The sequence below is a fragment of the Hoplias malabaricus genome, chromosome 10, assembly GCF_029633855.1.
Source record: "Hoplias malabaricus isolate fHopMal1 chromosome 10, fHopMal1.hap1, whole genome shotgun sequence".
NCBI classification, from domain to species: domain Eukaryota; kingdom Metazoa; phylum Chordata; class Actinopteri; order Characiformes; family Erythrinidae; genus Hoplias; species Hoplias malabaricus.
In genome coordinates this window covers 5,425,562-5,437,474 of record NC_089809.1, presented here as the reverse complement: position 1 = coordinate 5,437,474, position 11,913 = coordinate 5,425,562, and the positions used below count along the sequence as shown (strand labels likewise).

The 11,913-nt window shown below is 41.3% G+C and overlaps 1 protein-coding gene across 2 annotated transcripts; it reads left to right on the top strand.

Annotated features, from left to right (window-relative positions):
• The first annotated feature begins 18 nt into the window (after positions 1-18).
• On the top strand, positions 19-4,241 carry nat14 (N-acetyltransferase 14 (GCN5-related, putative)). Of its 2 annotated transcripts, none has more exons than XM_066682812.1 (3): positions 19-144; positions 1,235-1,341; positions 2,029-4,241. In XM_066682812.1, the coding sequence occupies exons 2-3, from the start codon at positions 1,261-1,263 to the stop codon at positions 2,812-2,814; spliced, it is 867 nt and encodes a 288-aa protein (XP_066538909.1). In that variant the 5' UTR covers positions 19-144; positions 1,235-1,260; the 3' UTR covers positions 2,815-4,241. The 2 variants fall into 2 exon arrangements, with proteins under 2 accessions (XP_066538909.1, XP_066538910.1); XM_066682813.1 differs by lacking the exon at positions 19-144 and adding an exon at positions 1,080-1,153.
• The last annotated feature ends 7,672 nt before the right edge of the window (positions 4,242-11,913 follow it).

Sequence of the window (11,913 nt, the reverse complement as noted above, 5' to 3'; positions counted from 1 at the left end):
CGAACGAGGTTATGCTGAAAGCGTGCGCCGGCGGATAGCGGTAACCAACGCAAATCCCTGTAAATCCAGCCTCTAAACGATGAAGTGGATATGACACCCTCACATTACTCCAGTTTACAAAGTACATTTTGACCTTGTTCTGGGGTAAGTAGGTCAAACAATGCATTTCGGCTTTTAAGCAGGCACCGTTCACCGTATATGCCTTCATTCGGATGAGGCTTCTTAGCTACATGCGTTTGTTAATCCAGTGCTGCATTCCACCTTAAAAAGTGAAGCTTTAGTGAAGTTGAGAGCCTCAATTTTAGTATTTTTTTACGTTCCACATTAAATCCTTAAGCATGTACGTGTCGTTTCATTTTGAGAAGCCGTCCTTTCCAAATTAAGCGTTCCACCTTAAATGCTGTGGTTTATTTGAGGCAGGGTCTTCTTATTCGAATGGTCCGTTCCACCTTAAACGTCGCACCAGTTAACACATACAGAGGCGGTGTTCAAGTGACTTTAACAGAGTGAACCTTTGCTTGTTTCATTGTTCCGTTCCCCCTTAAACGGCACCGCAGTAACATAGCTGTAAAGGCAGGGCGGTAGTAGAAACCCCAACAATTCATACTTCATTATGTCAAAGGGCCGTTCCACATAAAATAATGTAGTTTTTTACACGAGGCTAGCTTCATATATCAGTTTTCCGTTTCACCTTAAATGGTGCAAGTTCTATTCTGAGGCCAGACCCTACCATAGCTTCTTATCTCAGCGATAACTCCACCTTAAATGGTGAAGAGGTTATCTACATGGGGCACAGTGCTAGTAGAACCGTTGCACACTTCTTAATGGAATGGACTGCAGCACTATTTAAGGTGGAACGAGAATTTGTTTGAGGAAATAAAGCCAAATGTATCCACATTAAATCAAAGCAATATAATACCGATAAAACTGACTCAGTGTCGTTCTTTGAATTGCCAAGTTTGTAAAGAACACGTTTGACGTTTCTTAAACAACCTCCACCAGTTATTAATGCGTAATTATGGGAAATGTAGTATTGTTTATTACTATTGCATTAAACTACCTGTGGCCTAAAATGGCGGTTATATTCCAAGTCTTGGGGGGCCTCTGCTCTTTGGTTATGTTTGTGGTTTGTCTCAACTGATTCTCGTTCTGGGTATAAAATACGCAAAACACATAAAATGTAGAGCATAGAACAGTCTTTATCATTCAATTTAATAAACTCTCTCTTTTTAAGGTCACTGGTTAAAGCTGAACTGCAAGATGGTGAGGTTGGACCTAGGCACTGTTGTAATTCGTCGAATGAAGGAGGAAGACATTGAGGCTGTCAAGGCCCTCATTAAGGTGCTACCCATTTTGTCAGCAATTTTCTTGCTGTACATTTGTTTAGTGTAATTTAGTTGTCTTCTGCTAGTATGTGCTTGATTATGGGTCAGTCAAACCCACCGAGGGTTCTAAAATGTTGTGTTTTATCTTGGACACTACAAAGCTTTCTCAAAACCTTCTTCTCAGAGGACAGATATTATAGTGTACAAATACGTTTAAAAGCATTTTTTTGTAACATACAACTGCACCTTTTAAAAAAAATGAAAACTTTCTCCCATGTTGAATGTTGATTTACCATTAGGTATTACACAAAAAAAAACACTTGAAAACATTGTACACCAAATATATTTTATGATTTAGTATATAAACTAAGTAAGAAGGTTAAGTTAACTGTTATTAATGTTAGAAGTTCCAATTAATATGCGCATAATTTCTTCATACCTAAATTATTTGACATTTGTTTTGTTTCTTAGTCCTCATGCCACAAATATGAATGAACTCATTAATCAGGCAGGTCTAGAATAATCCTAGAACAGATTCATGTGCTGTGTGATTTGTCAGGTCTTATTCTGAAACCAGGGATTGAATGCTGGGTCAGTGTGCCATCGACACATTTTTGTATTTCGTTCTTCTCTTCCTCAACTTCACCTCCACCACTCTTTCTTTACTCATCTAAAGATTCCCTGATGTTTTCTTCCTCTGCAGGAGGGATGCGAAGGGACAGAGAACCGCCTCATCCTCCACCTTCTCACTCGTCCACTGGCGCTTCTCGTGTTGGCCACACTCTCTTCTGTTCTCCGCTTCTTAGTGCACTCTTTCATGGTGGCCCTGCTCATTCCTGTCTTCCTTTCCATCGTCTATCTCAAGCTAACCATCCCTCGCTCTACAGGGATCCTGGGTTCCTCCAGACCATACTGGGACTATTTGGGAAGTTGTTATGGAGCTGGATCTGAACGGGACCTGCCGAATCCCCATGCGGCCAAAGCCAAGTTAGTGTCTAACCAGGACAAGGCTAAACGGCGCAAAAAGGCCAAAGACAAGGAGAAGGAGAAAGCCAGAGAGCAGGACAAAGGGAAGACGAAGGAGAAGGTGGATGAAGATGACCTGAAACATAGGGCGAGAGTAGCTGGGGAAGTGTGGGTTGCAGACAGTGAGGATGAAGTGCTAGGCTGTGTGGCTCGGGATGGTTGGAGCCGAGATGGAGTTTATCGCATCTGTAGGCTGGTGGTCCAAAGCTGGTACAGAAGAGAAGGTCTCGGAACACTCCTGGTCCAAAGCCTGGAAGCCAGAGCACGGCAGAGTGGAATCTTCAGGGTTTACGCTCATGTGCCCTTCCCTTCCAAAGTTGGGGAGGTGTTCTTCAGGAAACTGGGCTACCGCCTGCAAGGTGAGACTTCTGGAGTAGAGGATGAAGAGGAGGATGATTACGAAGAGCCAGAGAAAGGCTGGTTTGGCTTCCCAGTGACTAAAGTGTTTGTTAAAGACTTGTGAGAGGGGGATGTTTACGGTAACACAACATTTGCCTGAAATTATACAATAAGCGCAATGCTTTGGAATGTCACTAAGTTTATTTCCAAAGTCCTGTGCAAACAGTGGAACTGTGTTGTCTTGTTGCAATAGCGCAGCGAAGACTCTGTTGCTATTTTTGGTTTTCTGGAGGGTTATTTTTGAAAAAAGTATAGTTAGCTCACAGGCATTGGGCACGCAGCAGTGAGTTCAATGGGTTTATGTGAGAGAAGGAGCATCTACAACAAATTCACTGATTAATGAGAAAGGTTGAAATAATTCTTCAGGGGAAACATAAGTTGAACCTAAATCTTTGCTTGATTTCCCATAAATCCACCTGCATATAACACCTGCCTTGGAAGAGGAACACTGCGAAGATGTGACCTTGAAACACGTTAAAGACGTGGAACCTGCAGCTTAAACCTGATTGGAGGAGACATGTTGTTAAGTTTCACTATGATGCTTTAGTGATATATGCTACTAATAAGATGCAAGAATGAAAACCAGTAAATTAAAGGGGAATTCCAGTGGGTTTTCAAAATTTGTGCATAAATTAATCATTAGGATGACCAGTCATTCAGAGCGGTTTGATGTGAGATGTTGAAGTTTACTTCATTTTCTAGGGTTGCCATGACGATCTGTTATATTTTACCGTCCAAAATACCTACTGTATATAGAGTATTTTATGCAATGTTGGCAATATTGAAATAGTGAATAGTTCTTTCAGATTTTAATTTGCTGTGTACCTCTCCGCCACAAATAGATTTTAAAAACTACATTTTTAACACTCATCATAAAACAATGCCTCATCTTGCCATGGATTCTTAACCTTTTCAAGTAACAACTTTCTGTGATTCAAAACACACATTGTTAGGAGGACTGTCAAATCAAAAGTGTCTGTAGGTGTGAGTGAATGTGTGAGTGTGTGTGTGTGACCCTGTGAAGGACTGGCGCCCCCTCCAGGGTGTGATCCCGCCTTGCGCCCAGGGATTCCGGGTAGGCTCCGGACCCACCGCGACCCTGGATAACCGCTTACAGACAATGAACGAATGAATGAATGAACTTTCTGAGATTTATGTTTTTAAGTCTCTACAGTTTCTCCAGAATGGAGTATTTCACATCAGAATGGCTTTACATATTTATTATGCGGTTTTTAATCATTTAATGCTGGTTAAGCCAATTGTAGAGGTGAGACTGTTATATCCTGAAACTATTTATTTCTTCTTATTATTAATTTATTCAGAATATTTACTCATTGTGTGCTGTTTTTTATGTTTTCTCCGGTGTTTGATGTGATTTCAAGCATGTTGCAATCCGTTTTGTACTTGCTTCTATGTCCGGGTAATACCCTAGAGGCAATTTTCACTTCAGTGCTCCCTTTGTATGGTGAAGACTTCAATAAACTTTTTGTGAGAGTGGTTTTAGACAAGTGTTATGTTTATAATACGATGCTTTAACTCACAAAAATTGCTTTGCTTTCAGCAGAACTGTGTAGTGAATCGAGTGATATATGGATGTAGATTATGTTGGAGATGTTTATCTGCTTCTATGTTCCTGCAGATGCTGAGTGTGTTTCGACTGCAAGGAATTGTTCTCTAATCAGTTATACAGCGTCAACAATATAGCTGGACAAAAGCTTACACAAAACAAACAGAAACAATTGCACATTATTCTATGTATAATGCAGCACTGATGCTATTATTTAAAAGGCAGTTAGAGAGTGTGTGGGTGGAAAGGGTAGACTAGGAGCAAATGCCTGTGTGTATTTGAAGCTGAAGCATGTGGTTAAGCCTTTTGACACTATCTACCTTAACCACACACACACACTCATACACTTCAGGCATGTCTCACCTAGTCCCTCATTCACCACCGGATGTTTGTACAGTTTTGTGTGTGTGTGTGTGTTTGTGTGTGCGCGGTGAGAAAGCTCACCTGAAACAGCTCTAAAATTACCCTGTCATAGCACCAACATTCAAACACAAATATGGGTTCACAATAGAGATACATTATTATATCTAAAGTCATATTCATGGAGTGTGCAGTGGGAGATTGGTTAGCTTCATTTTCAGAGTCTCACAACTGGTTCTAAATTGGTCCTGACTCATTTTCAGAGTCTCACAACTTTTACATGCGCGCATAAGTGTATAAGTACCATAAGTGTCTATATGCACGATTTCACACACTCACCCAGTCACTGACACACTCATACCAGTGGACAATCTTGCAGACTTATCCACTCACACCAGTGGACAATCTTGCACAGTCAACTCACACCATCCAACAAGTGTTTTTTGGACTATGGCGGACATCTGGGCACCAGGAAGCCCCACAAACCTGGGGAGGGGGTTAAACCTCAGGACCCTGCAGCCATGTGAAAATGTATAGGGTGGCCATATTTTGGTTTGTATATGGGTGTCTGTGGTGGTTAGCATGTTGTGGCTGAGGGCTTCAAGTAAACCTAAGTTGTAAGACCAGTGCAGGATGTGTTTTGTGTGAATGTGTGTGTGAGGCGATAGGATGTCTAAATATCTCTAAAATCGTGCTACTGTGTTACTAAACTACATTAATCAATATAAGTAAATAACCACTCATTTATGAAGATGAAGAAATAGCCGTAATAATCTATACTGCTATATCAACTTACATCTTAGAAAATTACAAAAGAAAAAATATTTAAAAATGTTCCTGCAAGTGTAAAAATATTAGTAAATACATAAATAAAAAATTTGGGTAAAATCAAACTGATTTCCGTTTAATTACATTAACATTTGGGTATTTTTAGGCTGTGGTCAGTCAGCTGTGTTGGGAGGCAGCTAAATACAGACCAATAGTGGTGAAGGGAAGGTGGGATTTAAACATATGTTTAAAGAGGTACACATCTGCATTCAGAATGCAGAAACAAACCCTAACATTCAATCAACGTAAAAATATTGGACATTTTACAAACATTTGAAATCCGTACACATTTTTTCACATCCCAAAGAGAACATATCCCAGCCAAAGAGGACATACGACCACTTGAACATACAAATCTGTTGCAAGAATAACTAAGACACTTGCCTTTCTTTGTGTGAACTGCTAAAAAAACAATATGGAGGATAGTTACTGTTCACTGATTTACGCCATGTAAACCTCCACTACTTTGTACTATATACACTGTATTACAATATAATAAAAATGCTCACCCTCATATTTCTCAACTCTAATAAATTCACAATGAATGGTATTGTGAATTAAAAGTTAGAAACGTGTTTTACAGTAAGGTTTCATTTTTATATTTAGGCACTGCTGCAGGTGGTAGCAATGTGCAGTCGACTAAGAACCAGAGCCTTTCTGATTCATTTCAAAATGGGTCAGAAGGCTGGGTTTAGTCAACTCAGCTCACGCATGCTAAATCTTGTCATGTGAAGTGTCTTTTTTGCATGTCACTGTGGCTTGTTTGTTGTGGAGGAACCTCCGGTGTGTTCTGTGAAGCTACTTAAGCGAATTAGCAAAACACCTGCTCGTGAGCTAGCCCCCAACCGAAGAGTAACTATTATTGTTGTTCAGGAAACAGATGCGAGTTCATGACTCTGGAAAAATATGTGTGTTTGGAGATGTGGTTGTGTTTGTCTGCACGATTGGGCTTTGTATGTGTGTGTGTTTACCAGGAATATATCACGCGTTGAAGACCAAAACCTGTTTACTCACATTGTGGGGACATAGCTGGTCCCTACAACATAAACCATCACGTATTAAGGTGAAGACATGTTTTAGGGTTTAGAGTGGGGGTTAGGGCTAGACTAGATGTATTAATAGTTACATTTAGGAAAAGTTAAATGAATGAAAATATTTGTAATGTCCCCACAATTCACATAAACAGGTTTGTGTGTGTGTGTCTATGTATTTGGGTGGGTGGGTTGTGGAAAATATGACTCGACATTTCCTGCCCCTTTTTGTTCATATGTGTCGTGCCAGTCGATAATGTGAACTGCTCCTAAGAAATACAAATATTTTGTTAGAAAAAACGAGAGGGGTGAGCTATGGGTCAAATGTTGCTGTGGAGCAGGGGGAGAAATGCGTACTCTGAGGTGGTAGAGCACCTTTCAATACATTTGAGATTAGTTGGAGTTGTGCCCCAGAACCATTCATCCAACATCAGAACCCGCACTCACCAATGAAGTTGAATGCCATCAAATTTGCACAGGAATATTCCAGCTTCTAGCTGAATCTAGGAGATCAGGCACTGTTCCAACAGCAAACATCATATTAATATTTCACATTTTATGAAGAAACTTTGGATGAACCTTTGGCTACAATGGTCTGTCCATACCTATGGAGGGAGTTGATATTTTTGGTTACGCAATGTTAAAGGCTAAGCACCACTTAATGGACCTCCATGAATATTTCACATTATTTTAGTTACTGACAGATATAAGTATGAATTAAAATGAAAATAGCAGCTTAATTTGCTTTAAAACTGACAATTTTATTAAACTGACGGAAAAACCCGAGCTCGCTACGGAAATTCTTGAACGCAACCATGACGTCACTGGTGGACAACAGCTGAACAACGCCGCGGTAAAACACCGTTATGACTGACTGTTATGACAGTATCTAACTAAATAACCAACATTATTCATGACAATAGCCTAGCATTAAGCTAAACTCAAATTTAGAGGTACCGTTATTCTTGTAAATGTGATCGAAGTCGAACTCGAACTCATCCGACACTATAAACCTCCGTAATGCAGCTACGTAGCCGAGTATAATCTGAGACACCGAGTTTAGCGAGTCAAGCTAACGTTAACTAACACCAACTAAAACAGGCGAAGTGAGTGTCCTTACCCTGTTTACCTCCATGTTACAGAGGCTCTTGAACACCTTTCGTTGGTGTCCTTACATGTCCATATTGTTGGAAAAGCGCCAGTGAAATGAGCTACAGATAACGGAGTGAGCGGATGGTCCTTTACAAAGTGCCCGTTTAAAGCGGACAAATTTAGTTCATTTTCTGGATATTTTGGGATCTTTGGGCCATTTGTGCACAGACGTCCCACTGTACATTGAATGATTGCAGCCAAAAACAACACACCTTTTCCTCATTTTGCATTAAATTAAGTGCAACTTCTAGAGTTGTTGTCCACCATCTACGTCACAGGCAAGACGCCTATTAGAGTTTCCCAACACCGTTGGGGGGGGGCAACGGTGTTTTAAACCTTATTCCTTGAATTAGTAAGAAATAACATGTTTTCTGACTATCAATAAACACAAGTTAGGAACTCAAATTCCACTGTGTTTATTTGTTTGACACTTTCATATCGCTGCTGCTTAGCCTTTAAATACCAGGCCCCTTTTTAAAAGCATTTTATTGATACTGAAACTCTGTTTATTCGTTAATTTTTTAGTTTGCACCCACAGTGTGAGCGCTGGGTAAAAAAAACACTGATAAAAATGGTCCTTTTTGCCATAAAGTATTAATTTAATTGGTGGATCCCTAGATATATCTGTTGGGTAATATTTAAATCCTTGACACTATCTTTTGCACTCTCCATCAGTCTGTGCTACACACACACACACACACAAAAAAACTCTGTGTATCCGTGCTGGACCAATAAGAGAGACTTGTGGTTGGAAGGTAAATCATGGGAGCAGACAGATCTCTTCCAGATGTGAAAACTCAGACATACACACACAGATAGAGAGAGAGGGAGAGAGAGAGATAGAGAGAGAGATAGAGAGAGAGAGCACTCTGGGAAACGGTGATTTCCCTGGCCACAGAGTGCATGAGAGTGTGAGCTCAAGTGTCTCTCTCTCTCTCTCTCTTTCGCTCTCTCGCTTGCTCTCTCTCTCTCTTTCACACACACACACACACACACAAACAGAATGCCATCTGCATGGCAAATAGGAAAGAGTTTCGAAGACAATTCCAGTGAAGTCAGTAATTAGCCTGAGTGAATAATATCAGTGGTGTGTGTGTGGTGTGTGTGTGTGGCACCAGTGTGATGGTTAAGTTCTGTGGTCAGAGTGATTCCTTTAGGCCTCTGAAACCTTGGGCGTGTAAACATGTGTGTCTTTGGAAATACAATCTGGAAACTTTTTTATACATAGTTATTCATTTCGAAGGAGCCTCTGTGGGAAAACACAATAAAAAAGGTGAAAAACCCTGAAAAAAAATTTAAATAAATAAATAAAATCATAAGCAAAGCACACCGGGGGCCCTTTTTCTTTTCCTGGTTAACCATGTGGGAAAAGTAAAGTGGAGGCTTCTTCAGCTGGGTGCAAACATTTCTGGAAATTTCCAGCTTGCCACAGTTACGCCACTGTGACGCACATGTGAGAGCAAAGAAAGGTTACAAATCACGTCAGGCACTTAGGGGACTAATACGTGGTTGCTAAAAGTGCTATTGTGTAAATATACTTTGCTTTGATTAAAGATTCTTAGCATTGTACTTTTATGATGGTAATTTTACAAATAGGCGACTGGGGGGTGCAATAAAGCCATCCAGCTACACCTCGGTGTAATATACACTCTTTTATACATTTTTTATTGAGCAAACTTGCCCACAGTGTGTGGTGTAACTAGGAAGGTATGGCCACCAGGACGGATATAACATCATAAAAATTAAACAAATACATTTGTGGCTTAAATTAACATGGAGAAAACTGTAAGATGAAAACAGTGACACAATTTTGGACCTTGTTCGTAAATCCGCCATGAAATGACCATATTGACATCTCTGTGATTTAACTACAGAAGATTCAGGAAAAAGGGTAGTGTTCTCACTTAATGCTCCCTTTTAATCTCACTATAATTAAGATCACTGTAGTGTTGTAGCCTGTTTGGACAAATACATTACTAATTTAATCCATGGTAATAGCTCTCACTGTGATATGATGTGAGAGCATTGGACTATATTTTGTAATATTAATCTCTAACTTAGGGCGGCACGGAGGTGCAGCAGGTAGTGTCGCAGTCACACAGCTCCAGGGACTGTGGGTTCGAGTCCTGCTCCGGGTGACTGTCTGTGAGGAGTGTGGTGTGTTCTCTCTGTGTCTGCATGGGTGTCCTCCGGGTGACTGTCTGTGAGGAGTGTGGTGTGTTCTCTCTGTGTCTGCATGGGTGTCCTCTGGGTTACTGTCTGTAAGGAGTTTGGTGTGTTCTCCCTGTGTCTGCGTGGGTTTCCTCTGGGTGACTGTCTGTGAGGAGTGTGGTGTGTTCTCCCTGTGTCTGTGTGGCTGTCCTCCGGGTGACTGTCTGTGAGGAGTGTGGTGTGTTCTCTCTGTGTCTGCATGGGTGTCCTCTGGGTGACTGTCTGCAAGGAGTGTGGTGTGTTCTCCCTGTGTCTGCGTGGGTTTCCTTCGGGTGACCCTCTGTGAGGAGTGTGGTGTGTTCTCTCTGTGTCTGCATGGGTGTCCTCCGGGTTACTGTCTGTGAGGAGTTTGGTGTGTTCTCCCTGTGTCTGCGTGGGTTTCCTCCGGGTGACTGTCTGTGAGGAGTGTGGTGTGTTCTCCCTGTGTCTGTGTGGCTGTCCTCCGGGTGACTGTCTGCAAGGAGTGTGGTGTGTTCTCCCTGTGTCTGTGTGGGTTTCCTCTGGGTGACTGTCTGTGAGGAGTGTGGTGTGTTCTCCCTGTGTCTGTGTGGGTTTCCTCTGGGTGACTGTCTGTGAGGAGTGTGGTGTGTTCTCCCTGTGTCTGCGTGGGTTTCCTCCGGGTGACTGTCTGTGAGGAGTGTGGTGTGTTCTCCCTGTGTCTGCGTGGGTTTCCTCCGGGTGCTCTGGTTTCCTCCCACAGTCCAAAAACACAAGTTGGTAGGTGGATTGGTGACTCAAAAGTGTTCAGAGGTGTGTGTGAGTGAGTGAATGTGTGAGAGTGTGTGTTGCCCTGGACCCACCGTGACCCTGAACTGGATAAGGGTTACAGACAATGGATGGCTGCATTATTAAAATATGGGTTTACTGGTCTCCCGAGTCATGCCGCAATCCAAGTGTCAGCCCAGTCATTGGCCCCTATCCCCAGTGATACACACCAGTAGTCAGTGAGATTACACAGTTGGCCTCACTCCCTGGGTGGGATGGGATGCTGAGCAATGTTTTTGGCAGCTGACATACCAAGTCTGGGCAATTAGTGTTTTCCCACGGTGCATTCCGCAGTCCAAAGACGTCATATTAGCAGCAGCACAAAAACAGGCTATGGATCGGTTCACTTGGCTTATCCCTCCCAGGTTGGTGGGATTGTATGATCAGGGGAGTCTTGGCTATCGTGTGGAATTGGCAACAACAAATCACTGATTAATTAATGGCCGTGACCATAACAAATCTAATCAGAAACTTGAGTAGAAGAAGGTACTCTCTTTTGCTCTTTTTGAGTGCAATTTGTGAATCACATGTTGGCTGTCGTGCACTTTGCCAGTTTCCGCAACAGGTTGGTGCCACAATAGAGAGAAAATACTATTCAAAGCACAGCCACAGCCTTCAAACATATAAAACAAATCAAAAGCATGACCTTGATTTGACTGATATTATAAAAGAACAATAGAGTGAGGGTAGGGGACCGAAAAAGCTACAGCTGACAGGTTTCTGCCGCTGGAGAAAGACTTCCAACTTTAAACGCTAAATAGTTACTTTACAGGAGCCATTTTGGACCATTTTTATTGCTCCATTTGTTGTGAAATTTTTTGGCATGGTGTAAACCTCTGCTGTTTGTTTTTACTTATATCCCAAAAATCAAAAATGATCTGACGTTGTGTATCTTTATTTATGAATCCTACATGGCCATAGTTTCTTCTAAAATGACCCATCAAAGTGAGTTGAAGACATGCAGCCCTAATAAAGTGTAATTTCAGTTTAAATGAATTTAGTTTTAAATTCTATGGTTATTATACTGTGTTTATCTCTATAATGTGTCAACATTATTTATATCTTTATATTATAAGAGCATTTTACTCACATAACAAGACTTGTACATTCTTTTAAAACAATTTCCATACCTACCTTTCTCAGTCTGTGAAGTTTAAATGCACATCAGCCCTCCCAAATGGTTTAAAAAACAGCTTTCACCCAATCAGGGACCCTCCTTCACTCATCTGTATCGATATGTCACACATTT

Bases quoted from the DNA above. Each gene is read 5' to 3' on its own strand.
- nat14 (XM_066682812.1), top strand. From the start codon at position 1,261: ATGGTGAGGTTGGACCTAGGCACTGTTGTAATTCGTCGAATGAAGGAG. The intron at 1,342-2,028 runs GTGCTACCCATT...CTTCCTCTGCAG, and splicing joins CTGTCAAGGCCCTCATTAAG to GAGGGATGCGAAGGGACAGA.